At 42.6% G+C, this 27891-nt stretch overlaps 1 protein-coding gene across 4 annotated transcripts in view; it reads left to right on the plus strand.

Annotated features, from left to right (window-relative positions):
* The window catches only part of ESR1 (estrogen receptor 1), a 366173-nt gene that overhangs the window by 111859 nt on the left and 226423 nt on the right, over positions 1-27891 (plus strand). For 2 of the 4 annotated variants that reach the window (XM_045843476.1, XM_045843477.1), the window contains one exon: positions 10676-11197. In XM_045843476.1, coding sequence (XP_045699432.1) covers positions 10746-11197 — 452 coding nt within the window. In that variant the 5' untranslated portion in view covers positions 10676-10745. Of the gene's footprint in view, positions 1-10527; positions 11198-27891 lie in introns of those variants that run through there. The other 2 variants (XM_045843478.1, XM_045843479.1) reach the window with 1 other exon arrangement.

Raw genomic sequence — 27891 nt, forward strand, 5'->3', positions numbered from 1 at the left:
ACTGGAGACTTGTACTTTTAAGCCTGCAGTTTATAGATGAAACTTAGAACCCTGGGAATGGTTGAGATCATTCAGAGGAAGAAGTATAGAGGAGACAATAGGGCGTAAAGGCTGAATCCAGAGGAACACCAACACCTGAGAGCAGACAGAGGCAAAGATAGAAGAGGCTGAGTATGAGTGGACATTACAATAGGACTAAACACTAAGCCCCTAGAGGTAAGCTCTTTGAAGGCAGAGATCTTTGGTTTATTTTTGGTTGCATGCTGTACACTGAATTGTAACTCTCCAAAATTCACATGTTGAAGCCCTAACCTCCAGTGTTACTATATCTGGAGATGGAGTCTTTAGTAGTTAATTAAGCTTAAATGAGGTCATAAGTGTGGAGCCCTAACCCAAGAAGACTGGAGCCTTATAAGGAGAGAGATCAGCTACCTCCATCATGTGAGGATGCAGGAAGAAGGCAGCAGTCTAAAAGCCACAGTCCTCAGCCAGAAAGCGAGTCCTCAATAGAACTTGACCATGTTGGTACCTTGATCTCAGACCTTCAGCCTCCAGATCTTTAAGAAAATAAATTCCTGTTTTTAAGCCATTGACTCCATAGTATTTTGTTATGGAAGTCTGAGCTAACTAGGATAGGACCAAATACTTAGAAAGAGTCATGGTGAGAGTCTCCTGGACTTCCAGTCAAGATGGCAGTATAGGTAGTTGTGGTACTTGTCTCCTCCCACAACCACATCAAAATTACAACTAAACTACAGAATGACCATCATTCAGAACTACCTGGAATCTAGCTGAATGGAAGTCCCACAACTAGCGAATTAAAGAAGAGGCCACATCAAGACTGGTAGGAGGGGTGGAGATGCAGAATGGGCTAGTCCAAAACCCATGTGTAGTGTGGTTTAAAATTAGGAGGGATATCTCAACTGTAGAGAAGTGAAGGGTCCCAGCCCCACATCTGACCCCATCCCAGGGTTCTAGTGTCATAAAGAGAAGTCCCCATAACTTTGGGCTGTAAAAACCAGTGAGGATTGGGGCTGAGGAAAATGGAGTTGTCTGGAGTACCAGGCAGTTCCTCTTAAAGAGGCCCATGCATAGACTAACTTGGACTTAATCCCTCTCAGTTGCAGCACTGGGGAAGCAGCTTGAAAGGGACTAGGGACATACAAGGAGGAAATGAATTATTTGGTATCAGAGGGAGATCTGGGGTGGGGGGCAACTTTCTCCCAGACAAAAGTGCTGGCAGAAGCCATTATTCCTTTGATGAGCCCTTCCCTCATGGTGCTGGCAGGCAGGCACCATAAATGAAACTCCATTAACCTGGCACACAATATTTGCCCCACCCTGGTGATTCCCTTAGGTTCTACCCCAGCCAACTTCTGGGCCCACCCAAGTGGTTTCCTGTGGCTTTTCCACGTGAATTGCCTGTCTTGGCTCCTGTATCGGATTTCCCTAAAATCTCTCAAACAGCACAATCTGGCCTCAGTATGCCATGGACTTTTCATGAAGTGGCCCCAGGCCCAGCACTGTCAGCAGCTGGCCTTGGTTTGAAGCTTGGCCTTTCCTGGGTACCTCCAGTCTTAGCACAAGTAGCAGCTATCTGCACAGTGCTTTGTAGCTCATACTAGGTGCCCTGGGCAGAACATAGGCAGCAGTTGATCTTGGACTGAACCTCCTAGGAGGCCTCAGAACCAGTGTACCCAGTGGACAGCTTTAGGTCACGTCAAAGTACTATCTAACCACCTCCATAAGAAACATACTCAAGGGGTAGACTCAGTGGGCACCACGGCCCCACTGAGATACATCCTGCTTTGTGGAGTAGGCCCCTGCATAGCTGGTCTTCTACGGTAGTCAGATTGGTGGTCAGTAGTCACAGCAGTCCTTGAAGCTGATCAGGTTGGAGGTAAATTGCTCCCATTGACATGCCAACAACAATCAAGGCTCAACTGCAAGAAGAGAGTGTACATAACCCACACAGTAGGGGGGGTACACTTTGAGTGTCACCCATCTTGGTTGATTAGGGAGGCTGTGCCACTGGACCCTACATGGGACCTACTACATTAGGCCATTCTACAAGCCTGGGAGATGTAGCAGCTCTACCTAATACATAGAAAATAGACACAGGGAAGCTGCCAAAATGAGGAGACAAATAAACATGTTCCAAATGAAAGAACTGAACAAAATGTCAGCAAAAGAACTAAGCAAAATGGAGACAAACATTCTACTAGATGTAGAGTTCAAAACACTGGCTATAAGGATGCTTAATGAACTTAGGGAGAACATCAACAGCATAAAATATGAGCTGTCACAAATGAAGGCGATGCTAACTAAAATGAAGAATACATTGCAGGGAATCAACAGTGTAGTAGATGAATCTGAGAATCAAATTAATGATTTAGAATATAAGGAAGCAAAACAGCAAAAAGAAAAAAATAATCCAAAAAATTGAGGATAGCATAAGGAACCTCTGGGATAACTTCAGACACACCAACATTTGCATTGTGAATTTGATGGAAGGAGAAGAGAGAGCAAGAAATTGAAAGCCCATTTGAAAAAATAATGATGGAAAACTTCTCTAATATGGTGAAGGAAATAGACATATAAGTCCAGGAAGCTCAGATAATCCCGAACAAGATTAATCCAACAGTAACACACCAAGATACATCGTAATTAAAATGCAGAAGGTTAAAGATAAAGAGAAAATATTAAATGCAGCAAACAGCTGGTTACATACAAGGGAGCTTCTATGAGACTGTCAGCTGATTTCTCAACAGAAACTTTGCAGGACAGAAGGGGTTGACAAGAAATATTCAAAGTGATGAAAAACAAGGACCTACAACCAAGAAGAGCTATCATTTAGAATTGAAGGACAGATAAAGAGCTCCCCACACAAGAAAAGCTAAAGGAGTTCATTGCACCAAACCAGTATTATATGAAATGTTAAAGGGTCTTCTTTAAGTACAAGAAGAAAAAAATCAAGATATGAATAATAATATGACAATAAATACATATATATCAATAATTGAATAAAAACCAAATAAATAGACAAGCAAAACAGAAAGAGACTCATAGATACAGAGAACATTTTGATGGTTGCCAGGTTGGAGGCAGGTTGGGGGATTGGGTGAAAAAGGTAAGGGAATTAAGAAGTACAAATTGGTTGTTACTGAGTAGTCATGGGAATATAAAGTACAGCATAGGGAATATAGTCAGTAGTATTTTAATAACTATGTATGATGTCAGGTGGGTGTGAAATTTATTAGGATAATCATTTAATAAATTATATAATGTCTAATCACTGGGGTATACACATGAAACTAATATATTAATGTATGCCAACTATAATTAAATAGTGCCAACAATTAAATTATGCCAATTTAATTAAAAAATTAAAATAATGATTAGAAAAAAGGACATTTCCTGCTGGCCCCCTCTTGCCCCCCCAAAACCAAAACAAGCTACTGTGAATTCTATAGCTGCATGGAAATGAATTTTCCCAACAACCTTGTGAGCTTGGGAGAGAACCATAAGCTTCAAGTGCAATCATAGACTTGTGAGACCAAGACAAGAGATCAAGCTTAGCTGTGCCTAGACTCCTGACCCACCAAAGCTGTGAGATAAGAAATATACATTTTTTTAAATGCTGCGTATGTGGCATTTTGCGATGTAGCAGTAGAATGCTGATATATTAAGAAAAAAAGAAAAAAGGGAAGTAGTCATGGTAAGTAGGAGGTAATCAATATTTTTTGAGTGAATTGAATAAATGAGTCAGTCCTTGGCATGCTCATAAATATATCACCTCCCTGACACAATACAATTGTAATTAAGGAGGTTGAGAGAGGAGAGGAACACTGGCTAGCATGGGGGTCCCTGGGTGCTTAGGGAGAGTGGGAGGGAGCCAATTATCCAGATGACTGTGGTAACAAAGCAGGAAGAAAGGCCTAAAAAGGCTCAAAATGTACAAATCTCCTTTTTTCCATTTGACTAAGGTTGGTTCTGAAATTGGGCCAGCTCTGTTCTTGGTTGATTACTAACTAGATGTGTAAGTGCATGTGTGTGTGTGTGTAATGGCCCTCCTTCGTATTAGCCAGGACTATTGGAATCAATGTGCATTTTAGGCACAATCTGGATATTGATGTCTATATAGAAATAATACCCAAAGCTGGCAATGAGATTCCTCAAGTAAATAACAGATAAAGGGAGAAAGAGGGACACACTGTAATAATAATTGGAATAATTGGAATTCTTTTTATCATGGATGGCACTTATAGTGAAAGTACTTTTTAAATCGTCTTCTGCCGCATGCAATATAAGTACGTTTTATTAAAAAGATTCAAAAATACTTCAAAAATAAGTTTTCCAAGAGAACGTAAGAAGAAAGTTACTAAATTCCATTAAGTTGGTCAATTAAATCTGAATCTCTCATCGCCTCACAGTAAAAAGTAGCCAATCTGCTTGACAACCAAAAATTCAGACTGTCTCCATCAAATCCTGGGTAGGAAGCCAGGAAATAGCATCAAGGTCCCAGGTTTTCTGAAAGTAAGTCTTTTGGTTTTGATTCTTTCCGCATAAATCATGCAGAAAATTAGTTTGGAGTGGTGGTAGGGAAAAAAGGCTGTTTAAGAATCTGATTCCATTTGGCTTCTCATTAACTTGCATCTTTGTAGGCTTAGATACTATTTGATCATGTAAAGCCTGTTATTATTAAAAAGGTCCATGAGTAGAGTGTGTGAATAATTCTGTGGCCTTGAGGGAGCCATTCTCTGGAAGGGGGGTCAGACTGAGGGAAGACTAGCTCTGTGCCTTGATGCCTTGGCAAAGCTACAAGCCCAGCACCTGGCTGCTTGTGCCATTGGTTGGACAGGGAGTTTATGCGGTCCACTCTCTGGGTGGGGAGGCAAAAATACATCTACGGTGACAGAAGTCAGAACAGTGGTTGTCTAGAGGGGTTAGGGGTCGACAAGAGTGGACATGAAAGGAACTTCCTCAAAGTGATGGGCATGCTCCGTAATTTCACCGAGAAGTTGTCTTACGGGCACATGCATCTGTGCAAACTTCCCATACCCTGCACGTAAGCTACATGTATTTCACTGCATGTACATTTGACCTCATAAAACAAAAATCAAAGGTCAGTTGAAAAAAGTCTGCATGCTCATCAAAAGCCCTGAAAACAAACGGCTTGAACTACTTTTAAAATGAGCAGAAACTTAAAAGGAAATTCTTCGTTCGTCTTCTACTGTAGAAGAAAATAGATGGTGTCAAATAAGTGCACCAGGCCAAGCTCCCAAACAGAGCATTTATAATAAAAATAATAGCTAGACTTTTATGTCTCAATGTGATGGAAACATTTCTAGGAATATAAGCTATTTTGGAAATATTTCCACATTTATTTTTTTTTTCGTGTTTCTGTTGGAGGAATAATGTTTTTGTAAATGCAAAAGCTTTTAATGGAGCTGGAGCAGAGACTATGTTTGGTCACAGTATTATCTGGTTCTGAAGTACAAAATCAGGACTCTCTTGTGAATCACACTGCCGAGAATTGCAGGCTTAATCCACGAGATGGTATAAATTTGAATTTTGACTTTATGATCTGAGTCGGTATGAGGAGATGAAGATGATATCTTAGCAAAAACAGTTTTGAAAATCATAGAACACCACATGGCCAGTTAGCTTCTGGAGACAGTTATTCAGAGTGATCTAATATTATTTTATTCTTTTAAGCATTTGGATCAATCCATCAGCCAATCTTCGATGAACTGCTATGACCAGGCCCATTGCTAGGCACTCGGGGAACCTCCGAATTGTTCTCCAGGAGCTCCTGAGCAGGATGAGGGGATGACAAACCCAGGGTGGGGCAAAAGTAGGTTCACAGTTGCTGGTATGGAAAAGAATACAATAATAAATAAATAGCCCAAGAATAAGCTCTGTTTCGCCTACTCACAACTGTACATGTACTTTGGCCCCACCCTGTACAATAATAACTCGAATTCAATGAATAATGTAATAAATGCAAGAGAAATTCCATGGGAGTTCAGAGGAGAGGAAATTCCCTTTGAATAAGAAAGGCGCTATAGATGGGGCGGCCTTGGGGCTGGTCCTTCAGAAAGGGTATGCCTTCCGGCCAAATTGGGGCCAGAGGCATCAGGAAAGCTCTGAGTGCCTGGAGTCTCGTTTTCGTTTGGTTGAAGCACAAGCCGCACAGGGAACAGATGCACTGGACAGGATACATTTATGCAAAGAAAGGAGGGCCTGCGCTCTTTGGGAAGTACGATCGGGGTGGAGGGTGGAACAGGTCAGAGAAGAGGGTCCTGAGCAGTAGAAACCAAGAAACTAAAAGGCGGAAGGATACGGGAAGGACTGTGGGGAGGGAGGAGGCGGAGGGCCCTAGGAGGCTTTCACTGCAGGGAGGAGGACCACGAGCTCTTACACACTGGAGCTCCTGAAGGAGGGTGATAGAAGAGCAAGAGGATAGATGGCCAAGCTCGTGTGCTCAGGAACTGGGAAGCCCTCAGAGAAGACTGTGAGACTCTAACCTGGGTGACTGCAGGCACAATGATGCTGTTCGCAGGCCAGGTTTGTTGAGAGAAAGAAACACCATGTGTTGGGGCGGGGGTGGGGGGGTGGGGAGAAAATGATGAGTCACATTTTGAGCAAGCCAGTGACACCAAGGACACCACTAGAAAAGTGGGTCTGGAGGCGCATTCAGAGGCGGAGCCGGAGAAGTAGACTTGACCTTTCTCCACCTGCAAGTACCATTGTGTCAAGGCAGGGCCTATCCCACGTGGTGGAGGGGGAAGGTGGAGATGGGAGGCACTGCGAGGCTGATGCCAGAAGCACTAGAAGAAAACGGGCAAAGTGCGGCAGCACTGCCACCCTCCCCCCGGCACTGTCACCAGGACTGGGGGACAAATCTTACCAAGAAGAGGAGAGAGACTGAGGGAGAGAAAATGTTCACAAAAACTGCCTTTATTGTATTCACTTTGATGGTTAGCCTCAAAATACTCAAAGGTCTATAAGTATATAGAGGAGAAAGCTAGGCTTCTTTATTTTTTAGATTTTATTTATTTTTTTGACAGAGGGGAAGTGGGGAGGAAGAGGGAGAGAAATATCAATGTGTGGTTGCACTCATGAGCCCCCTACTAGGGATCTGGCCCACAACCCAGGCATGTGCCCTGACTAGGAATTGAACCCACGACCCTTTGGTTTGTAGCCCGCGCTCAATCCATTGAGCTACACCAGTCAGGGCAGAAAGCTAGGCTTCTTATCCTCCCTATGTTCAAGAATAATATTTGGTGATTCTCCTTTTCCCCTTTCTTCTCCCCCCCGACCCTTATTCCTTGTTTTGCCCTCTCCTCTCCTCCCTTCCTTGCACATGCTTGGTGACTTTGGACTGACCTTGAGCACAGGTGGCCGTTGTTGACCTAAAGGAGGAGTTAGGATTCGCCCTGTCACCTGCAAAGAGCAACTTTTTCTTTTCAATCTTTGTCTTTAGTGCTGATGGAGGAGGGAGTTCTGTGCTTGAACAGTGTGATGTTTTAGGTCTTTCACAGCAGGAAAAATCTATTTGCAGTGTGACATCATTAATGTTTCTGTAACTTTTTAAATATAACATTTTACTTCTTTCTTTGTACTGGCCTCCAGAGCCACTCATAAATCTTTCTGTAACTGCATAGGGTCCCAGGGCCAGAGACTGGCCACTCCTGGCATTGTGATTAGTCATTTAATACCCAAGACAATGACTAATGTCTGGCAACAGAGTCTCCATTAGGAGTCATGCATCCTGGGACCCTGGGCAAAGGCACACTGGGAACACCCTATTGTTGGGTCTTAGTACCATGGTCAAGGGAGAAGTTGAGGACTAGGTGCCATGTGGGCACCATCAGGAAAGGAGAGACTTCCCTCCCCATGGTCAATGCCAGTACAATCACAAAGCCTACAATCAGTTTAGGATCAAGGTGCCCACCTTTGTCTTATCTTTACACCCCAGCTTTTAATATATTTTTTCATATGTTTACAGAAAGCAGTCAACTGAGCTATTCATGGAAAGGTTTGTGGGTTTGGTTAACGAGGTGGAGGAGTATTGCGTTTCAGCTGGAAACACATCCCTAGAACGCCAAAACATTTATTCCAAAGTCTGGTTTCCTGGTGCAGTCGGAGGCATGGTGATAGTGTGTCCGTTCAGAGACTGGGGGCCGGGGCCAGCAAGGCACTCGGTCCAAGTGTATCCCAGAAGGCTGTTATTGTTAAATTATATTCTTTAGGAAAAACCACCCGAGTGACATTTTGTAAACTTGATATCCATACACTTTTTGACTGGCATTCTATTTTAGCCGTAAGCCTATGATTTATTTACAGCAAGCCTGTTTTCTCTCTTGCTTAGGATGGCCATGGAAAGCACGGGTCACTTTCCAGGCTCCAAGGATAGGAGCAAAGGGGGCTGGAGGGTTGCTTCCCTCCAAAAACACTGACTCGGGCTGTGCCACCCTGCTCCCCGTGAGCAGACAGCCGGCTTCTCCTCAGTCCTCGCTGCCATTCATCCAGCTCTGTGCGGCAGCCCGGCTTCTGTGTCTGCCGGGAGGGGGCTGCCAAGTGCCCTGCCTACTGGCTGCTTCCCGAATCCCTGCCACTCCACACACAAACACATGCACACACGCTCTGCCTCGCTCACACACAGACCCACACGCACATGCGAGCACGTTCCTTCCTTCACGCTCCCTGTCCTGAGCTCTTGTCTTCTGCGAGCTTATGGAACCTTTCTGGAAAGACGCTCTTGATCCAGCAGGGTAGGATTGTTTTGATTCCTCTCTTTGCAGCTTTAGCATTTTGAGAAAGCAACTTACCTTTCTGGCCAGGGTCTGTATCCTAGCGGGGAGAGAAGGGTTTGCTGTTTTCCAGGAGGTTTTGTGTGCATCTTCTTTTGCTTGCAGGACTTGTAGGATTCTTTGTGTAATTTCTATATAATTTGACAGGTTCAGATTTGTAAAGAGCCCTATGTGAAGTGCTTTTGCATGGGTTTAGAAGAGACATTTGAAAATTGAAAGTGTGATTTACGGAAACGAAATCATCTGCAAAAAAATTGCTTGGGAAAGTAATGGTTGCTGGCCATATAGAGAAATATCTGTGATTCACCTAATGTGGTTTTAACCCTTTCTTTGCTTACAACCTATAGTTATTGATGCCAAGTTCAATTTTGGCTTCACATTGCATCAGCTACATCTGCATGTTGTCTCCAAATGATCTGCCTGTTCTCATAAGAATTAGGTAAAATGAGCACTTATTAGTATACAGATATCCAAAGGTATTACCATTAGTAACATATGCCAGGAACCTGTTATAGTATTTGTCAGGTACTATGTCCGGTATTTGGGATAACAATTAAAGCAAAGTATTAATAGTTGTATCAGAGTCTATTAGGCTGGGGCAAAGGAAGTTTTTTAGAAAGTATAAACTACCCAAGAATTATGGGTACACAACATCTTTTGAGATACATATATGGTGGATTCAGTTCAAAACTTTTCTCTATTTTTTTTTCATGTGGGTATTTGATTCTGCATGTCCTTGCCCATGTGAACTGAGAGGGTCCAATTTTAGGATTAAAGAGCAGAATTGCATCATTGCAATTTAAAATTTGTGGGTTAGACCAAGAGTGGAACGTGATTGCCAAAGATGTGGTAAATGACCTGAGGTTACCTTTTGTAAAAAAGGGTCACATTTCATATTCTGTTTTCTGAAGTTTTGGTTGCATAACCTGTGGAAGGCTCGAACACTCTCGTGTGCACCTACCCAGAGGTTTTTGGAAATCTTCACTCACATGGGAATTCCTAATGGGAGCACATACAGTACCGTGGCCCAAATCAAACATCCAAGTCGCGCTAGGGGACTTGCAGAAGGTCCTGGCTGGAAGGGACCACTTTGGGAGAATGTTGTAAATGAGCAAAGTGAGGCCCATCAGCAGTCTACTGATTATTAAAATACAGCTCTTCCTATGCGAACACCTTGAATCTCTGCCCCTCTTCACCGCAGATGCCTCCTGTCCCTCCGTGCAGCTGCTAAATATAGCCGTCTGTGGCTGGCTGCATTTGCAACAGCACACCCCAGTCTATCTCCATGTCTCAGTTACAGAGTGGTCCTCCCCAGGGTCATTCTATGTACACACGACGGATTTGCAGCCAGCGCGGAGAGTGAATCAAACAGTAGGAGACAAACAGAGATAGACTGGAGTCTGGCACCGAGCACATAAGGCGGCACGTTAGAGAAAGCCGGCCCCTGGATTAATCTTCCAAGTTCATTTCAAACACCGTCTTCTCTGGGCCACCTTTAGGAAATCTCTTTGCGCCCCCTCCCTCCTGCAGTGAAATCCAGCCTCCATCCAGCAGCAACAAGTAAAGTTCAGGGAAGCTGCTCTTTGGGGTCGCTCCAAAAAAACGAGTTGAGCCCGGAGTGATGTTTAATCCAATGTCAGTGCAAGGTAACAGTCCTTGGCCGGCTTCCAGCACCTTTGTAATGCTTATGAGCCCGGGAGATCCGTACTTAAAGTTGAAGACCGGGAGCCCAGGAAGTTGGCTGCACTTGCTCGCCTCTGGCCGCAGGGGTCCAGGGCACCCCGGCTCAGGCACGGGGTCTCGGCGGGACATGCGCTGCGCCGTCTGTAACCAGGAGGACTGTCCTCTTCTTTCAGGTGGCCGGTCGGCTGCTGAGCCCTCTGCCGTGCGGAGAGACGGTTTGCGCCTTGCCCGCGGCCACTAACCATGACTATGACCCTCCACACCAAAGCATCCGGAATGGCTCTGCTGCACCAGATCCAAGGGAACGACCTGGAGCCCCTGAACCGCCCGCAGCTCAAGATCCCCCTGGAGCGACCCATAGGCGAGGTGTACGTGGACAGCAGCAAGCCTACTGTCTACAACTACCCCGAGGGCGCCGCTTACGACTTCAACGCTGCTGCTGCTGCCTCCGCTCCCGTCTACGGCCAGTCCAGTCTAGCCTACGGCCCTGGGTCCGAGACCACAGCGTTCGGTGCCAACGGCCTGGGGGGCTTCCCTCCGCTCAACAGAGTGTCACCAAGCCCCCTGGTGCTGCTACACCCGCCAACGCAGCTCTCACCCTACCTGCACCCCACCGGCCAGCAGGTGCCCTACTACCTGGAGAACGAGCCCAACGGTTATGCCGTGCGCGAGGCCGGCCCTCCCGCATTCTACAGGTACCAGCTCCGCCCGCAGCACCACATCGGGGTGGCCGCCGAGCGCCTGGTGGGCGGGCGGGAGGGAGGGAGCCAGTGAGCCAGGGGGAGGCGGCAGGCCGGGCTGGCACCGCGCAAAGGGGCCACCGGCAGCGGATGCGCCACCCGAGGGCTAGCGCGCAGCCACACCCGGGGTTATTTGTGGATCTCGCGTTGAAGAGTCAAGTTCTCTAGCTTGGCAGCTTAAAGGAAATTTACTTCTCCACCGCGCTGTCTGCTTGAGAGATCCGAAACCCCGTACGCTTCCTAACCAAGCAAATATTGGGAAACCTGACAAAGCAGCAGTTACTTGTGGGGAGAAACACCCCAAAGCAAATAAACACAGGGTGGTTTGAGACCCTAGTAAACATCCCGCTTTGGTATTAAAGGCTGGAGGCGCTTGGGGGGTTAGGGGCGCTCAGGTCGATCTGTCTGCCATCTATCTGTCTGTCTCTCTGTCTAAAAATTTTGTTTCAATGTACTCGAAACGTTTCCTTTCGTCTAGAAGTTTGAATTGCAAATATGCCCGTGATGATGATGATGATGATGATGATGATGATAATTTTTTGGTGGGTGGAGGGGGCGGAACAAGTCCTAGCATTCACTGTCCTTCCAGTCCATGTTCAAAGCTTGGTTGAACTGCACTCCTCAGAGATCAATAGAGGAGCTGAATGGGTCCTGAGCTTCTGTCTTCTCAGCTGTCTAGCTGGGTCCTGCTGGAGCAGGTTGCTGGTGTGTGACTTAGGACAGCCAAAACTTTACAGGCTTCCTGTCAGTTTGAAACGTGCTGCACTGAGGCACGAGAGGTTTTTAAATATCCCCCTGCTAGCTGTATTGTATTTCGTGCCCGCCAGGCCAAAAATGCCCCACAGTGGCTTCTGCCCCTCTCAGCAGCTGTAGAAGAAGCCTTGGCAGTTCAGGACCCACAGGAACACTTGTGACTTAAGTGACAAATGTTTTGTGTCCTTATTTTTTTCCCTGGTAGAAAGCATACTTTCCCACTCCCCTCTCCCTCCCATTTTCCCTTTGATAGTGTCTTCCTTGTCTTCCTGATTGACTTGGGGAGGGCTTGGGCGGGTGTTTCTGGTGAATAGTTGTGCCTTGGCCCCCACCGACAGGGATGCCCGGGAGAGCACGCGGGAGACCTCAGGGCGCCCACGTGGCTGGGTGCTGAGTTAGGCACTGCCGGACTGTACACTGGTGTCTGATGGGCCCGCTCCCTCCCCCGGACCCTTCTACATGTAAGTCGTGGACCGTGTTTCAGTCTGAGTTCTATTTCCAGAGATATTTTTATAGCAGAAGAAAGAGGAGAAAGTTGCAGATTGGCCCTGGAGGATTCTGAAGGGCAGGTTCTTGCGGTTTCTGAACTTCCCCAATATCCTTCAGCCCCCTCCGTGGGTGTCTGAGCATGGCATAGTCACACAAGTTCAGCCCAAGCGGTCACTTAGAAGATAAACAACAATCAGAACTTCAAAAACTTTAAAAGTAACACAACTTTTCAAATTCACTTGCCTTGTTTTCATAAAGGGTTAACATGAAAAGAGAAAAAGAACTTATTCTGCCCACTTTTTAAAAAAAATGGTGTTAGAACACAATGTAACCATCACATCAAATTCACACACATTTTTAAGCTCCCTAACGGGAAGGAAGCCACTGCTACACTGTCAGTTCCATAACCTTATGATGGACTCCAGAAACTATTTTCTTTTCCATTAATTTTCAGTTCTTTTATTGCAAATTAATGCCACTGAATTTCAATGGGCACTAATGAGAGTGCTCCTTGGTGGATTATTTACTGCCTTGCTAATAATTGCAAAGTAAGTATGGTCAAGGAAAAAGGGGATCACACTTTATTCAAAACTGTTCATCATCCCAGAGGCAAATAATATCACTATAATGTGCTCCACCTTAAACTTTTTGCAATAGATGATATTCAGATATTTTTAGAATCGTATGAAAAATGGTATGGAACTTTTTGAAAGAGTAAAAAAATTCACACAAGTGGGATTCTTTGTGGGAATGCAGTTTTAGGGTGTTTTTTTTTTTTTTTATCCTTTGTAGTTTATTTCCCGTAACATCCTTCTTCTCTTGTTTGAGTTTTGCCTCTTATTACCCAGGGAGGGAGAAAAATGTCAAGGCAAATGTTTATTTAATATTATTATTAAATATTGTTTAATATTTTCCCCCTTTTAATTTTCCTGTTTGTATAACACTGGGTAAGATAAAAGAATTGATTAGATCCTGTTAGGAAACTTTAATTTTCCGTAGTAGTTATCAAAAGTTTTGGGGGCCAAAAGCAGTGTTTTCAAACTGCTTATTATGATCTGGAGGTTCACAAATTCAGTTTGGTGAGTCTAGAACATTTTTTAAATGAATAAAATGGAAAAGAATATAATAGAGAATGTTTGAATGTATAATATTTAGTAGGCTGGGTTTTGTTACCTGGAAAATTGTTTTAATTATACATGCTTGTGTGTAAAATGTATGTCTGACTGTGAGTCGAGGCCAAAGAAATTTGAAAGCTATAGCCTAAAGTATGTTCAGTGGAAAACAAAAAATTCAGGCAAGTGCCTGGTTATTTTATCTGCATAAACCGAAAAAGCTACTTTGATTCTCTTTATTTTATTTCACCCCCTCCCCATAAATTAGTTGGTGTCTTTAAGTCTGTTAGATGAAGCTTTACTATTGAGAATTTATGGGAAGTTCACATTATTTATCATACGGATGCTATGGTTCTGTTGGCCACAATATTCAGGCATATCTGTGTATGAAGAAATGTAACAGATAAAACTGCCCTGGGCATATAATAATGTGAGAAACATTGTCACATGTCCCAATCAATTACTGAGAGGGAATAAATTTATATGTAGGCAAATTGTGACTTCAAAAGATATGTCTGACCTATAAGTTCATGATGAAGGCCACTGGGAGTCATCTAGTCCTGGTCCCTTGTTAGAGTTCAAACAGCTTAGGAAAGTTGGAATGAATTAAAGTTGAACTTAATTATATCCACTGTGATTTTTAAAATTCCAAGGGGGTATTTAATGCTCCATGCTTATTTCAGTTTTGTTACTCAATATTCTTAAGGGGTAAATATTACCTACTTCTCCAAATTACTCGACAATTATACAAACCTTCTGCATCAAAGTCAGTGCCCTAATAATTTGTACACTGTGGCACTGGCCGCACACATGTTTTGAATGACTGGTTTGTCCACTGGTGACCACTTAAAACTATTTCTTAACTTTGAACAAGGCTCATCTCTAGGAAGAGATTTTAATGGCTAATTTCCAAGTTTCCAATATTCCTTTCCTTCTATTCTGGTGAGATTTTAGCACCCTTTCTTTCTGTTCTTACGTTTTTTCATTTATTGAAATTGTTAGCCTTTACCCAGCACATTGTGTTGGTCTAAGAAGAGTTCGAGGAGCCACATTTCGCCTCGAGAACGAGTGTGTTTTCAGTTGAAAACGGAGTCATATCTTCAACCCCCATTTCATTTTCACCTACTCCATGTGGCTTGTGCCTGTTCAGTAGAAAGCTCCTGAAGGATAATTGGCACTTATTCTTTTTTTCTCACAGCCAGTTAATTTGGGTCCTCAGATGATTTTTGTGAATATATTTAGGATATGATGTTCATATTCAGGAAATATTCAGGTTTAGCATTTTGGTTTCTTACTATTGCAAGGGCATAAAAGGGGCAAGAAATTGATAATGATAGATTATCAATCTATTAGATCTATAGATTAACAATCAGATCTATTGGCAGGGACAATAGATTATCAGGAAAAACTATAGAAGTTGTCAAGAGTTCTGTTAATGATAAGGCATTTGTAATTTTGTCGAGTGAGAGAGTATGTGTGAAAGAGGTACATAAGGTGTCCATGCATTCAATATTTCATTATTTCACTCACACACTGGTAACTGTTCTGGTACTTTTGTAAGATGGAAAATAGCAGGGGAGGATAGATTTAAAGTGGTCAGGAGTTTCCACTACAAATATAGATTAATGATAATATGCAATCATTGTCTTTGAAAGACAAATTTAACTAAAATCTTTAGCACCATCTGCAACATGTGTTTGCAGCCTGGGCTCTCATAAACAATATTTATCTTGCCCTAGCTGGGTAGCTCAATTGGTTAGCACATCATCTCGATATGCCAAGTTCACTGATTCGATTCCCGGCCAGGGCACATAGGAGAATCAACCAATGCATGCATGAATCAGTGAAACAGCAAAGTGATGTTTCTCTCTCTTTCTCTCAAGCCAATAAATAAAAATATTAAAAAAAGAATATTTACCTTATAGGTACATATCTAAAAAGTCAAAACCCTAATTGTGTGAAAAGAGTTGTGCACAGGGAGACGTATGGACCTTAATTACGTTTTTCTAAAATGCAGACTCAGCACAGAAATAATAGATCTAACGCCTCCCCGTGACTTCAGTATTATTTTTAATGTAACTTTTGAAGAACTCAGTAGAACGCAGCGTGCTGAGTTCCCTTCTTTCTCAGGAGACACTAGATGGGTGGAGGCAAATAAGTCATTGAGTTTAATTCCACGTCTCGGTTTGCATATCGAAGAAAGCAAAACATAGTAGCCTCAACTGTTCAGCAGCAAAATGTATATGCCACAGAAAGATGCTGTGTGTTTTCCAGAATAACACAGCCACTCGAAACAAACTCGCCAAAGCGAAAGTGTAAGGGATTTCATAGAAAGGAGGCATTCCATCAGTCATCGAGTAGCTTTATTTTATATTTTAAACTCTGCCAATGAATTGGCGGAGAATGTTGTTTTAAAAGCACTGGGTCTGAGCTGTTCCCTACTTCATCCCTGACACAGATGCTCAGGCTGTCCTCTGAGATCTGAGGACGTGAGTGGGCCAGACATGAAGGGAAGCACCTTTCTGAGATTCCCCATCTAACGAGGGAAGAGACCATAACTCCTGAGTTGTGTACCTTAGAGACTGTTAGTAAGAATTATGGGGGAAAATTTGCCATTTATGTGTATATGCTTCGATCCTATTAGAGATAGGAAAAATAGAAAACTATTTTGGTCTCAAAGGACAAAATTCTGTGTAGTTTAGTAAAGTAATAATTTCAAAAAGCTAGGCCAAATAAGAAAGGGAATGAACTGGCACATGTAACTGATATGAGGGTGTGGCGGTGGAATCCATGATGATGGTGGTGGCGGTGGTAGGGGTGAGGATGATGATGGTGTTGGGGATGATGGTGGTGGCAATGAAGTTTTGGTGTCTGTGTGGGTAGGTGGTATTTCCGGATGCTGGAGAAGTTTATCCTACACAGAAATCAAACCCTTTAAATGTACTTCGCCTTTTTGTGGAGCTATCATTTAAGCAAATTGTCAAAAACTTCAATAATGATATTATCAATCATTTAATACCATAAATTGAATAGGTAACTAATTGCTACACAGAAAATTAAAAAAAGAAAAATCCAAACAAGCCTGGATTTTTTCCCTCTGAACTTTTAGAGGGTGTAAATTGCATCCTCAGTTCTCTTCTGTAACATCTACGTTTTACCAAATGTGTTGTCGTTAATGAGAGAGTAGGCTACTTTGGTCATTTTCTACTTTCTGGAATTACCCTTGGAGAAATTATAGTCCACTTAAAGTTAATAAAGTTAATTAAGAGACATTCAGGACTAGACATTCACAAATGAGCCCTCAACAAAGTCATCCGCAGCTATTCTGTCTGAGAGTCCCCCACACACGGTCAACCACAAGAACAGCGAAGCGCCTGTCCCGTTTAGTCTCAGACTCTCACCTGCAGCTCGGAAGCTGCAAGGCTGTCTGGTCCGAAGTCCCCCCACTCCGCTGCCTGGTGGAACCCAGCCCGCACTCCCCCACCTGGCTCAGTCCCAAACTGTTCCCACACTGTGGGTGTGCAGGCACTGCCTCCTGGGCAGCTCTCTAGGCAACTGGACTCACTTTTCTGATGTGAAGGCTCTGGATTGCTTCTAAGACCCTTTAAACTCTTTTTGGCCTCTTTTTCCGTTTCAGGCCTTCTTTTCTTTTCTTTTCTTTTCTTTTCTTTTCTTTTCTTTTCTTTTCTTTTCTTTTCTTCTCAATCACTCCATCTGTATTCCCAGACATCTTTTCTGATTTATTTTTTATTGACCTGTTTCATCTTTCTTTCTTTTTTATTAAAAAAATGGATTTAAAACAGGGCTCAGCAGAGTGCCTACCCAGCATGGGTTAGCAGGTGGTGTAAGAAGATGCCTTAACATTCCAGAGCAGCATTAACTACATGAAAAGTTTCAAGGAATGATTTTTTTCTCATCCATAAGCATAGAAGCTTAAAATAAAATCAGAAAGAAATCTTCACCTAGTGGAGTTGCTTTGATACCTCATTCATTCATTCATTCATTCAGTTGGCTACCTTGTTCCAAATTGTGTAGCTCATCAGTGGCACGGATGAAAGAAAATGCACTTTTATATTCCAAGCCGTTGATACAGCAGTGTTAGCATTTAGCATCCAGGAAGCTCTGTGACATGAATGGGTGATGTCCTGGGGCCTCGTCCCTCTGCAGGTGGACTTGGTACGGAGACGAAGTGCTGTCCTGGCTGCCATCTCCCCCTGGGTTGGGTTTCAGGGTCCTGAGAACTTGCACAGGGCACTGGAATCTGACTGTAATTCTGCGCTTCGTTAACAAAAACACTCGTGTGAAATGTAGTAGGTGTATCCGTGCTGTGTTTGACTTACATCTTGAAGGTGTTTTAAATGGTTGTTTTTTTGTTTTTGGTAAAGTTTTCTCGTCGTAGCACTGTCATTAACATAGCTGACTGTAAGGGTCCTGATGGTCTCCTAGGCTAACTTTGACTCCTGCTTTTGTTGTTTTGAAGACCTTGCAAATGGTTGGACTTATTTCGGCTAGAATATTTCAAGCAAGTCATAGGGGAAGGATGTGCATTCCAGTTTGAGTACAAGAGGCAATTTAGTTACATTGAAAAGTTTTTTTTAAATTTATGTATCTGAAGACAACGTGTGGGGCTAAAGGAGGCCTTTTTGATTTGTAGCAGGAGGGGCCCTGAGCCCCGACTGGCCCTGAGTCCCTGGTGCCCAGCACTGCGTTTCTCTCTGCCCTCAGTGGGGCGCATGGCCCGTGAAAGTCCTGACGAGCTGTTTGTGGGAAGGCTGGCTGCTGGTGGCGGGCAGGAAGCACCAGTTAGACCGATCTGCTCCGGTCTCTTGGCTGGGAGAGAGGCTGTTTCAGGAAGGATCTTCAGATGCGATTGGAAGAACATGGGGAGTTTGTGAATCCCCCCTTCCTTCTTAAAAATGAAAAGAGAGAGGAGGACTCCACGGGGATTTCCAAGTCCAGTCCATCCCCATCATTTTCAGATTCTGTATTTACCAATTTGTTTACTTTGTAAAATTTACTTGTAACCCTGAAATCAATACTCACGATACTCTTTTGGTCATGCGCAGACGTGCACAGAGTGGTGACAAATCTGAGTCACGGGCACGCACGCTCCCAGCTGAGGTCAAACCAGGCGACGCTCTGCCTTCTGGCTTCAGCTCCTACTGTGAACAAGTGTCCGGTTCAGGGTCTATTTAAGGCCACTTTATCTTTTTGCACCTTGTGCTCTCCCTCGGTGATTTTGGTGTTTAAAAATGACCCCCAAGTATAGTACCGAAGTGCTGCCTCGTATTCCTAAGCACAAGAAGGCCGTGATGTGTCCTGTTGAGAAAACACACGTGTTAGATCAGCTTCATTCAGACATGAGTGCCATTGGCTAGGAGCTCAACAGTCATGAAACAACGGTATATATTAAATAAGATGTCTTTAAACAGAAACACATAGAACAAGGCTGCGTATTGATGGGTTGATTACAATGTTATGCCCAGAGGCTTGAACCCTGTATTTCATCCAGGGGCAGTGATTCAGTATTCACTAACTCAGTGTTTGTGGCCACTTCATCGAACACACAGACCACCAATAATGAGAACCGATACATATAACAGAGTGATTACAACACCGGTTGGGAAGCCAGACAGCTCATGTTTCTGGTTGACTCCTGCCTAGTTGTGATCTCTATCTGGCTGAGTGTGCCTCAGTTTACTTACCTGTAAAACGTCAACCCAAATAGGACCTGTGTCTTCTGGTTGTTGTGAGGATTGGAGAAGTTTATAGATGTCCAGGGCTGAAACCATGCTCGGAACATATGCTAGAAGACCAAAGCGAAGCAACAGTAATAAATTCCAAATAAGGGACAAAATCAATCAGTGCAAGGAGCGAGGGGCAGTAAGAGCAGTGGACTGAAGTGGTCCCAGGGAGGGAGGTGATTGAAACTGATGTAAGCAGTTTGTAAAGCGGCTCAGCCATACAAAGGGCAGGGAGGGAACCCCGTGCAGTTTGGGGAAAAGGCACCGGGAAGGAATGAAGGGTGAAACGCTAACTTTCATAGCAGATCTACAGCAATGAATTTTCAACCCAGGCGCCACATTAGCATCCAGGACGATTTCACAATCAACCTGATGACTAAAAAACTACTGAGACCTGAGCCACGGCTGAGGGTTCTGATCATTGCTCTGGGTTGAAGTGGGAATAAGCAATTTAAACAGAACAAAACAAAACAAAACAAGAAATTCCCTGGGCTTTTTTCCTGCATAGTCCACTGATCTGCACTGGGACCGCATTTCTCTAAGTGTGGTCACATTTGATGTAACTTTTGGACACAAAGCTGAAGGAAGTGAAGAAGTGAGCCATGTGGACAGTGAGGGAAGAATGCAAATAAAAAATAAATGTGATCACCTTTACTCTCCCGCTGACTACGTATCTCGTTTTCAGAGATGAGCTCATGCAGTTTGGAGAGGTCTGAGCGGGGCTCAGGGGTTTGCTGAGCTCTAACCCCGAGGAGGGAAATCCAAGCCCAGGTCTGCCTGGCTGCAAGTCTTGGTGTTAATGAGCCGCTGGGTATCAGAAGCAGAGGGTAGAAGAAGCACTGAGGAGAAAGATGACAGTAATGTTGATTTCTACTCCTCATCTTTCAAAGTAAGATTGGAAGTATGCAGTTACAATGAATATTGGCTAGATACAAGGAAGACAAATTGAAGAAGAATATGAGTCTGCGGACTTTGCCATAGGATAGGAGGATGAAATTGGGAGACAACCTAAAACATGGATGTAAATGCACACCTAGGCCAGATTAGCTTGCATGGTTTAGGATTTTGTTACGTGCTTAGATAAATAAAGGTAATTGAAGCCCTTGGAATCTCCCCCACCCTACCATATGGTTCTCTTTCTTTTAGTTTTTCAGGTAGTTGCCGCATCCCAGATTCCATTATTGTTTATGAAACTTTAAAACCCTAAGTATCAGTACACTTTAGTGATTGTACAAAAATTTCCAGTTGTGTGTTTGGAAAGTCCCTTGAAATCTTTAATGTGGAGGGCTTCATTAAAGCTCTCTTTGTGTGCTTCCCTATATCATGAAGTATTTGCATAATTATTCCCACAAATAGAATGTGTGCTATTTTTAATGCCCCTTCCCCACTTTTGCATTTTAGAAGACTCATTTATTGGTAAGGGGGGCAGACATGCGGCATTCCACCTTGGCATGCAAGCTCAGGGCACAGCTCGGTGAAACTTTCCCACATTGCTCAGTTCTCCTGGCTGTTCTTTTCCTCATGTGACTCTGCCCAACACCAGCAGCTAAAAGCAAACCTTGGAGGTCTTAGAAACATGTATAAATGCCACTTACAGGTAAAAAGTGAACATGGGTCTTCTCCAACACTCATGTGACTCGAAGTCCCGGTTCCAAGCCCCACAGGATGAGGGACTATCAACTCACCAGCCCAAGGCTGTTCAGTTCTTCGTTTTGATGTTCACCAGTTATAATCCATGAAACCAAAGTTGCCTTTTGATAAGGAATCCAACCCCCTTTCTAGGAAGTCTGCATTTGACATGAGGGGACAGCTAGCAGAGTCACCAGGTAATTTGTAGATGCATTCACAGGTTCTAGTGTTTTCATGTTGGATACCACAGTTCACACAGATGCACGGTCAGTCACTTTCTAGCACATCTTAAGAATGCAGACAAGAAGTTTCTTCTCAAACATCTCTTATGCTATCTTCTCCTTTCTCTACACCTGGCCCACTCTCTGTCATTGCTGTGATAAGTTCCTTACCAGTTTATCAGCTTTTGAGCTTTCAGACTCCAATTTTTCAGTGTCCTCCCAGAGCATACTTGATGTACCAAAGTATGTGTTTGAGCTGGTCCTTCCTCTGCTTTTTAAAGAAGCCTGCTGTGGCTTCTCATTGCTCACAGAACACATGCATAGCCCATAGCATGGTGTTGAAAGCCGTCCTGCTCCTGTCAGTTCCTGAAGCTCTTGTTCAGACCTTATTGATTGATTGATTGATGATTGCATTTTTCCCATTACCATTTAACCCCTGTATACCCCCCACCCTTCCGCTTTCACCACACCGTTGTCCATGTCCATGCGTCCTTTTAAATGGCACTCTGCCACTCTAGCTCTTCAGTCCCTCCATCTCTTACATGTACCGTTTCTTCCTTCATGTCCCATCTCTGTTAGGCTGATTCTACTCAGAAGTCAAGGCTCAGCTCGAATGTCACCTCTACCATGGAAACCACTGTAGAATGCCTTTCATTCTGGCTGTAGGTAGATTTGTCTTCCTTGTCTGTTTAATAGATTCTATTAGTTTCATAGATAGGAGTAAGTGGACAGATTTTGTTGATTAATGTACAGGCTCACTCAGCAAGCTCTGTTGACTCATGCATTGACTTATATTGTGGGCACAGAGATTAAACACTTTATCGATCGTGCGGTCACTCATAGCCTGGTGAGGACTGGACTCTGGAGCAGTGTGGAGACAATTATAGAACAGGAATAAGAATTGTAATAAAGCCATGACCCATGCGGCTCAGTGGGTTTGCTGTTGTCCCACAAAATGAAAGGTTGCCAGTTTGATCCCCAGTCAGGGCATGTGCCTGGGTTGCGGGTTTGATCAGGGTGCATACAAGAGGCAAACAATCCATGTTTTTCTCTCACATCGATGTTTCTCTCCCTCTGTTTCTCTCTCCCTCCCCCTCTCTCTCTAAATATAAATAAATAACATATATTTTTTAAAGAATTGTGATAAAGAAGGAACCAGTGGGGACACAGAGGAGGGGCACTTAGTGAGATGGAGGGCCCCCATCTAGGATCCTGAGTTCCAAAATGATTTCATGGAAGGAGGATTTGGCCAGGTAAAGAAAGGCAAGTAAGGGTTTGAAGAGATGCTGAATCTTAGTCCCTGGTACTCCCTACAGTTCAAGCCCAGTCCTTTGTATAGAATAAATGCTTAGTAATTTATATAGCCACATTGCTGAATTAGCAAAATATGGGCAAATTGTTAAGAATCATAGAAATAACTTTAATGATACCAACTGCTAGTATTTGCTGAGCATAGTGCACCAGACATGGTGCCCTAAGGTCTGAAATGATGATCTTGGTGGGTCCTTACACCAGTAGTAAGGGCTGGTATTGCTATCAGTCTCATTTTGTGGGTGAAGAAACTAAGGCTCAGAGAGGGGAAGTGACTTGTCCAAGGTCACACAGACAATAATGAAGGACTCGGGATTCTAAGTCTAGAAGTCGGACTCCGGAGCTTGTTTTAACCCACTACATTATGCAGGGAAATTGATGGGATGTCTTACATCACTCAGCAGTTGGTATGTTAATTCCTTGTGGTATCTTCATATTTACTTGTGATGATTTATTATTTTTAACTAATTTTTAAAAATTATAGTTGATATTTAATATTATTTTCTATTTTTTTCAGGTAGATAGCATAATGAATAGACAATCATATGCTTTGCAAAGGGTTTTCCCTGATATTTCCATTACCCACCTGGCACCATACGTAGTTATTCCAATATTATTGACTATGTTTCCTGTGCTGTGCTTTACATCCCAGGACTGTTTTATAACTACCAAACTGTATTCTTTAATCCCTTCACATTTTTCATGGAGCCCTCCAAACCCCCTCCTCTGTAGCAATCATCAGTCTGTTCTCTGTATCTATGAGTTTGTTTCTGTTTTGTTTTTTTTCATTTATATTGTTATTTAGATTCCAGATATAAGTGAAAAATATGGTACTTGTCTTTCTGTGACTGACTTATTTTACTTAGCATAATACCCTCTAGGTCCATCCATGCTCTTGCATTTGCAAGATTTCATTCTTCTTTATGGCTGAGTAATATCCCATTGTATTATGTACTACAGCTTATTTACCCCCTTTTCTATTGATGATTGTTTCCACATATTGGTTATTGTAAATAACACTGTAGTGAACATAAGTACATATATTCTATTGAATTAGTGTCTTAGATTTCTTCAGATATACATATACCCAGAAGTGTAATCACTGGGTCATAAGGCAGTTCCATTTTAATTTTTTTAAGGAACCTCCATATTGTTTTCCATAGTGGCTGCACCAGTCTTCATTCCCACCAACAGTACACAAGAGTTTTCCTTTCTCCACGTCCTCACCAGCAATTATTGTTGATTTACTATTGATGAGAGCCAGTTGTGACAATGATTTAATCTTAGACTATGTCCTAGGCTATTTTTATGGCAAGTGACTATTTTTATGATGCTTGCTAAAAACATGTTTAAACAATTTTCCATTAAGTAGGGGATGTTTTCCCATCTACTATCAGAAGGCGCCATTAAACAAAATTTTACAAAGACTCCTGATAGCAACCTTATGCATGTGAAACTCACCCAAGGATTTTACATCTGGACAGAATTATAGCGTTCCTTTGGTTCCATCCTTTTTTTACATGCAGATAAAATCATACAAATCACAGTATTCTAAATCTAGAAGAGACCTCAGGCATGATGTGCTCTGATCTCTGTATTTTCCAACTGAAGCAGTTGAAGTCTCGAGAGATGAAGTGACTTTCTCATGGTTTCCGTGCCAGTGCAGGCAGAGGTGGGACTAGAACCTGTTGTCTGCCGCCAGTGCACTCCTCTGTACTTAACAGAGCAGGGTGTGACCGGCTGGTGTCCACTGAGGACACAGAGGCCATGCTGCACCCACGGTTGTCGTTCTGGCATGTAGACCTGAAACTCGAGCAAAGTGGAATGAAGGAATGCCTGATGCTGGTCAGGTGCAGGATTTTAGTGCTGGGTAAAGGGAAAGCACCAGCCCTGCCTGCTGAGACAGGCCATCTGTTTCATTGGTCTAGGGTCTGTGTGAATTTCTCATTTTTTTTTTAACCTTACCTTGGTGGGCCACTTCCGTTTTAAGGGTCTAGTGGAAACTCATTTTCTATACTACTTTTATTTAGGTTATTTCCTCTCAGTTCGAATAACTATGTCTTATTTCCTTTGTGATGGAATGTTTGCTTTCTTGTTTTGGTTTGTTTTCAGTTTCCAAGGGCTTAAAGGTTAGGAATTCCTTTACCGGATTCATCTTGAGGCTTATATGGACTTCTTATATGGATTTCTAAAGCAGTTAGTCCTAGATAGTTAGGTGCTATTTGTATTCCATGACTGCCAATGTGAAAATGGATCTTGCATTACTTAATAATAGCTATATCACCTTAGTATTGGCAAAATTTTAAAAAATAATTCAATTTGCAGCGAGGTTATAACAGAAATTTCTTGTAACATGGTCCTTAAGTTAAAAAACATGTGTCTTCTTTGAAGCTAATTATGTTGGTTACATACTGTTTACTATTAAATTTTTCCTCTCGTAGCTTAATATTGTTCCAGGAAATGAAATGCAACTTTAATAAGAATGGCGGGTGATGGAACCACATGTCACAAGTGGGATTAAGTCCCTGATGAATGTGTTAAAGAGGAGCATGGCGGAGCGGTTGTGCCTGCACCAAACCCTGTGGTTTTGACACCATTCATTCTGTAGGAATTTACATTTATCAGGAGAAGACTTAAAATTAAACATAACTATAGTATGTTTTCACTTCCAATTTTTCTAACGAGTTAAAGGACTGTTAGAATTGTCAAAATATTAAATGGACAATTAAAAGGTGATACAAATTGCAGGTGGAGGGGAGTAAAAGGGGGTAAGAGCAAAAAAAAGCAATTAAAAATAAAAGGAGATACTAATAATCTTGCAATTTGCAGCACAGTAAAGAGAGCATATAGGAATTAAATGTGCTTTTATTAACATTCTATGACTTTTTTCCACTTTTTAAAGTTCTATTTTATTCTTGTTTATTCTATTACAGTTGTCCCAATTTTTCCCCCTTTGCCTTCCTCCATGTCACCCCATCCCCTGCTCCCACAGTCCACCCTCACATCATTGTCCATGCCCATGGTCATTCATACATGTTCTTTGATTAGTTCCTTCCCCTTCTTTCCACCCTTCACCCCATCCCCTTTCCTCTGGCAGCCATCAGTCTGCTCCCTGTCTCCATGTCTCTGGTTCTGTTTTGACCATTAGTTTATTTTGTTTATTAGATTCCTCTTATAAGTGATATCATGTGGTATTTGTCTTTTACCCACTGGCTTATTTCAATTAGCATAATAGTTGCCAGTTACATCCATGCTGTCAAAAGGGTAGGAATTCCCTCTTCTTTCTTTCTGCTGCATAGTATTCCATTGTGTAGATGAACCACAGTTTTTTAATCCATTTTCGTACCGATAGGCACTTAGGCTGTTTCCAACACTTGACTATTGTAAATAGCAGTGTTATAAACATTGGAGTGCATAGGTTCTTTTGAATTGGTGTTTCAGGATTCTTAGGGTATATTCTCAGGAGTGGAATCACTGGGTCAAAAGGCAGTTCCATTTTTAAGTTTTTGAGGAAATTCCATACTGTTTTCCACAGTGGCTGCACCAGTCTGCGTTCCCACCAACAGTGCACTAGGGTTCCTTTTTCTCCACACCCTCACCAGCACTTGTTATTTGTTGATTTGTTAATGATGGTCATTCTGACCAGTATGAAGTGGTATCTCATTGTGGTTTTAATTTGCATCTCTCTGATGGCTAGTGATGTTGAATATCTTTTCATATATTTATGGGCTATCTGCATGTCCTCCTTGGAGAGGTGTCTGTTCAAGTCCTCTGCCCATTTTTGGGTTGGATTGTTTGTCTTCCTGGTTTTGAGTCATATGAGTTCTTTATGTATTTTGGGGATTAAATTATTGTCTGATGTGTCATTGGCAGATATGTTGTCCCATACAGTTGGTTCCCTTTCATTTTGCTGATGGTTTCTTTAGCCATGCAGAAGCTTTTTAATTTGATGTAGTACCATTTATTTATTCCTTTATTTTCCTTGCCTTAGGAGATATACCATCAAGAACATTCTATGACTTTTATATGTGTGAAAGAAAAACACTTTGAGGTGGTAGAAGTTAGTATATACTTCTTGAGATTGCCCTCTCCACTTAAGTTCTCTTTTGTGAAAAATCGTAGACCAAAATGTATTTTTTTCTGGTCATGGCAATATCCTTTCGAGCAAAATGACTTCCACAAAGAAGCTGGAAATACAACTATTATAATGATAGTATTTTCTCTTGCCATTACTTTATCTATTTATTTATTATTTTTTTCTGGTTACAGTTTATACTCAATGTTATTTTGTATTAGTTTCAGGTGTACAGCATAGTGGTTAGACAACCATGTACTGTAACAAAGCACTCCCCCTGGTATTTCCAGTACCCACCTGGCATCATACACAGTTGTAATAGTCGTGGGAATGTAAAGTACAGCATAGGAAATATAGCCAGTAATATTGTAATACGATGGTTTAGAGAGGCTTTTGCTCTACATTCTGCATTCAGGGGGCACTTTGCAGGCAGGTGGTGCTAAATACAAAACTGATGATTAGGTCAGTGGCCGTTTTTTCTAAGGCAACATTTCTCCTCGGTAGATGATCATTTTAATCCTCTCCAAGTTGAGGCTCAAACTCTCTAATTGGATTTACACGAAGGAGAGCTGCAGCAGGTAGACAGAGAGGGAGAAAGATCAATTAAAGCCTCATGCCTAATGGTGCTGTGCTGGACAGCACATGTCTGCGACCTAAACTGTATGAATTGGAAGGTATGTTAGTCTTTAAATTCCTTGGTAATTTTAGTAAATGGGTGAACAATAATTTAATATGATATCTCCTTGGCCCAAGAGTTAATGCATCTTAAAAATGGCCTAATGTTGTCCAAAACAGAGTTTTGTCTCTTGACGAGAAAAACATGGTTAAGCTTGTGATCATTAACCTTTCCTGCTGTCCTGAACTCAAGTCCGTAATTTCTGCAGGATTCCTGGACCTCTGACCCTTCTTATAAAAGCATCATAGTTGAGATTGCCAAGTAAAATATAGGATGTCCAAGGTAAATCTGAATCTCAGAAAAGTACCGAAGCATCGTGTTAGTATACATATGTCCCATGGGATGATATACTGAAAAATTCTTTGATGTTTATCTGAAATTCAATTTAAGTGGTCATCTTGCATTTTTATGGATCAAATCTGGCAGCCCTGGCCATGTCGCCTCACTGGTGACTGTGTTTCTTTCTTTTTTCTTTTTAGCTTTTTTCTTTTACTGTGTTTTATTTTTAAAGCCTGAAAGGTATCTTTTATGGGATCCCCTTCTAGCTGGTCCACAGATGCCTGCCTGTCTTTCCCTACCAGGAGAGGAAGCATGCCTATGTAGAATTTGCACACTTATTTTTGTCATCATTATTGATTA

Source organism: Phyllostomus hastatus, unplaced genomic scaffold, assembly GCF_019186645.2.
Source record: "Phyllostomus hastatus isolate PE091 unplaced genomic scaffold, TTU_PhHast_1.1 phas_contig_40, whole genome shotgun sequence".
Taxonomy (NCBI): domain Eukaryota; kingdom Metazoa; phylum Chordata; class Mammalia; order Chiroptera; family Phyllostomidae; genus Phyllostomus; species Phyllostomus hastatus.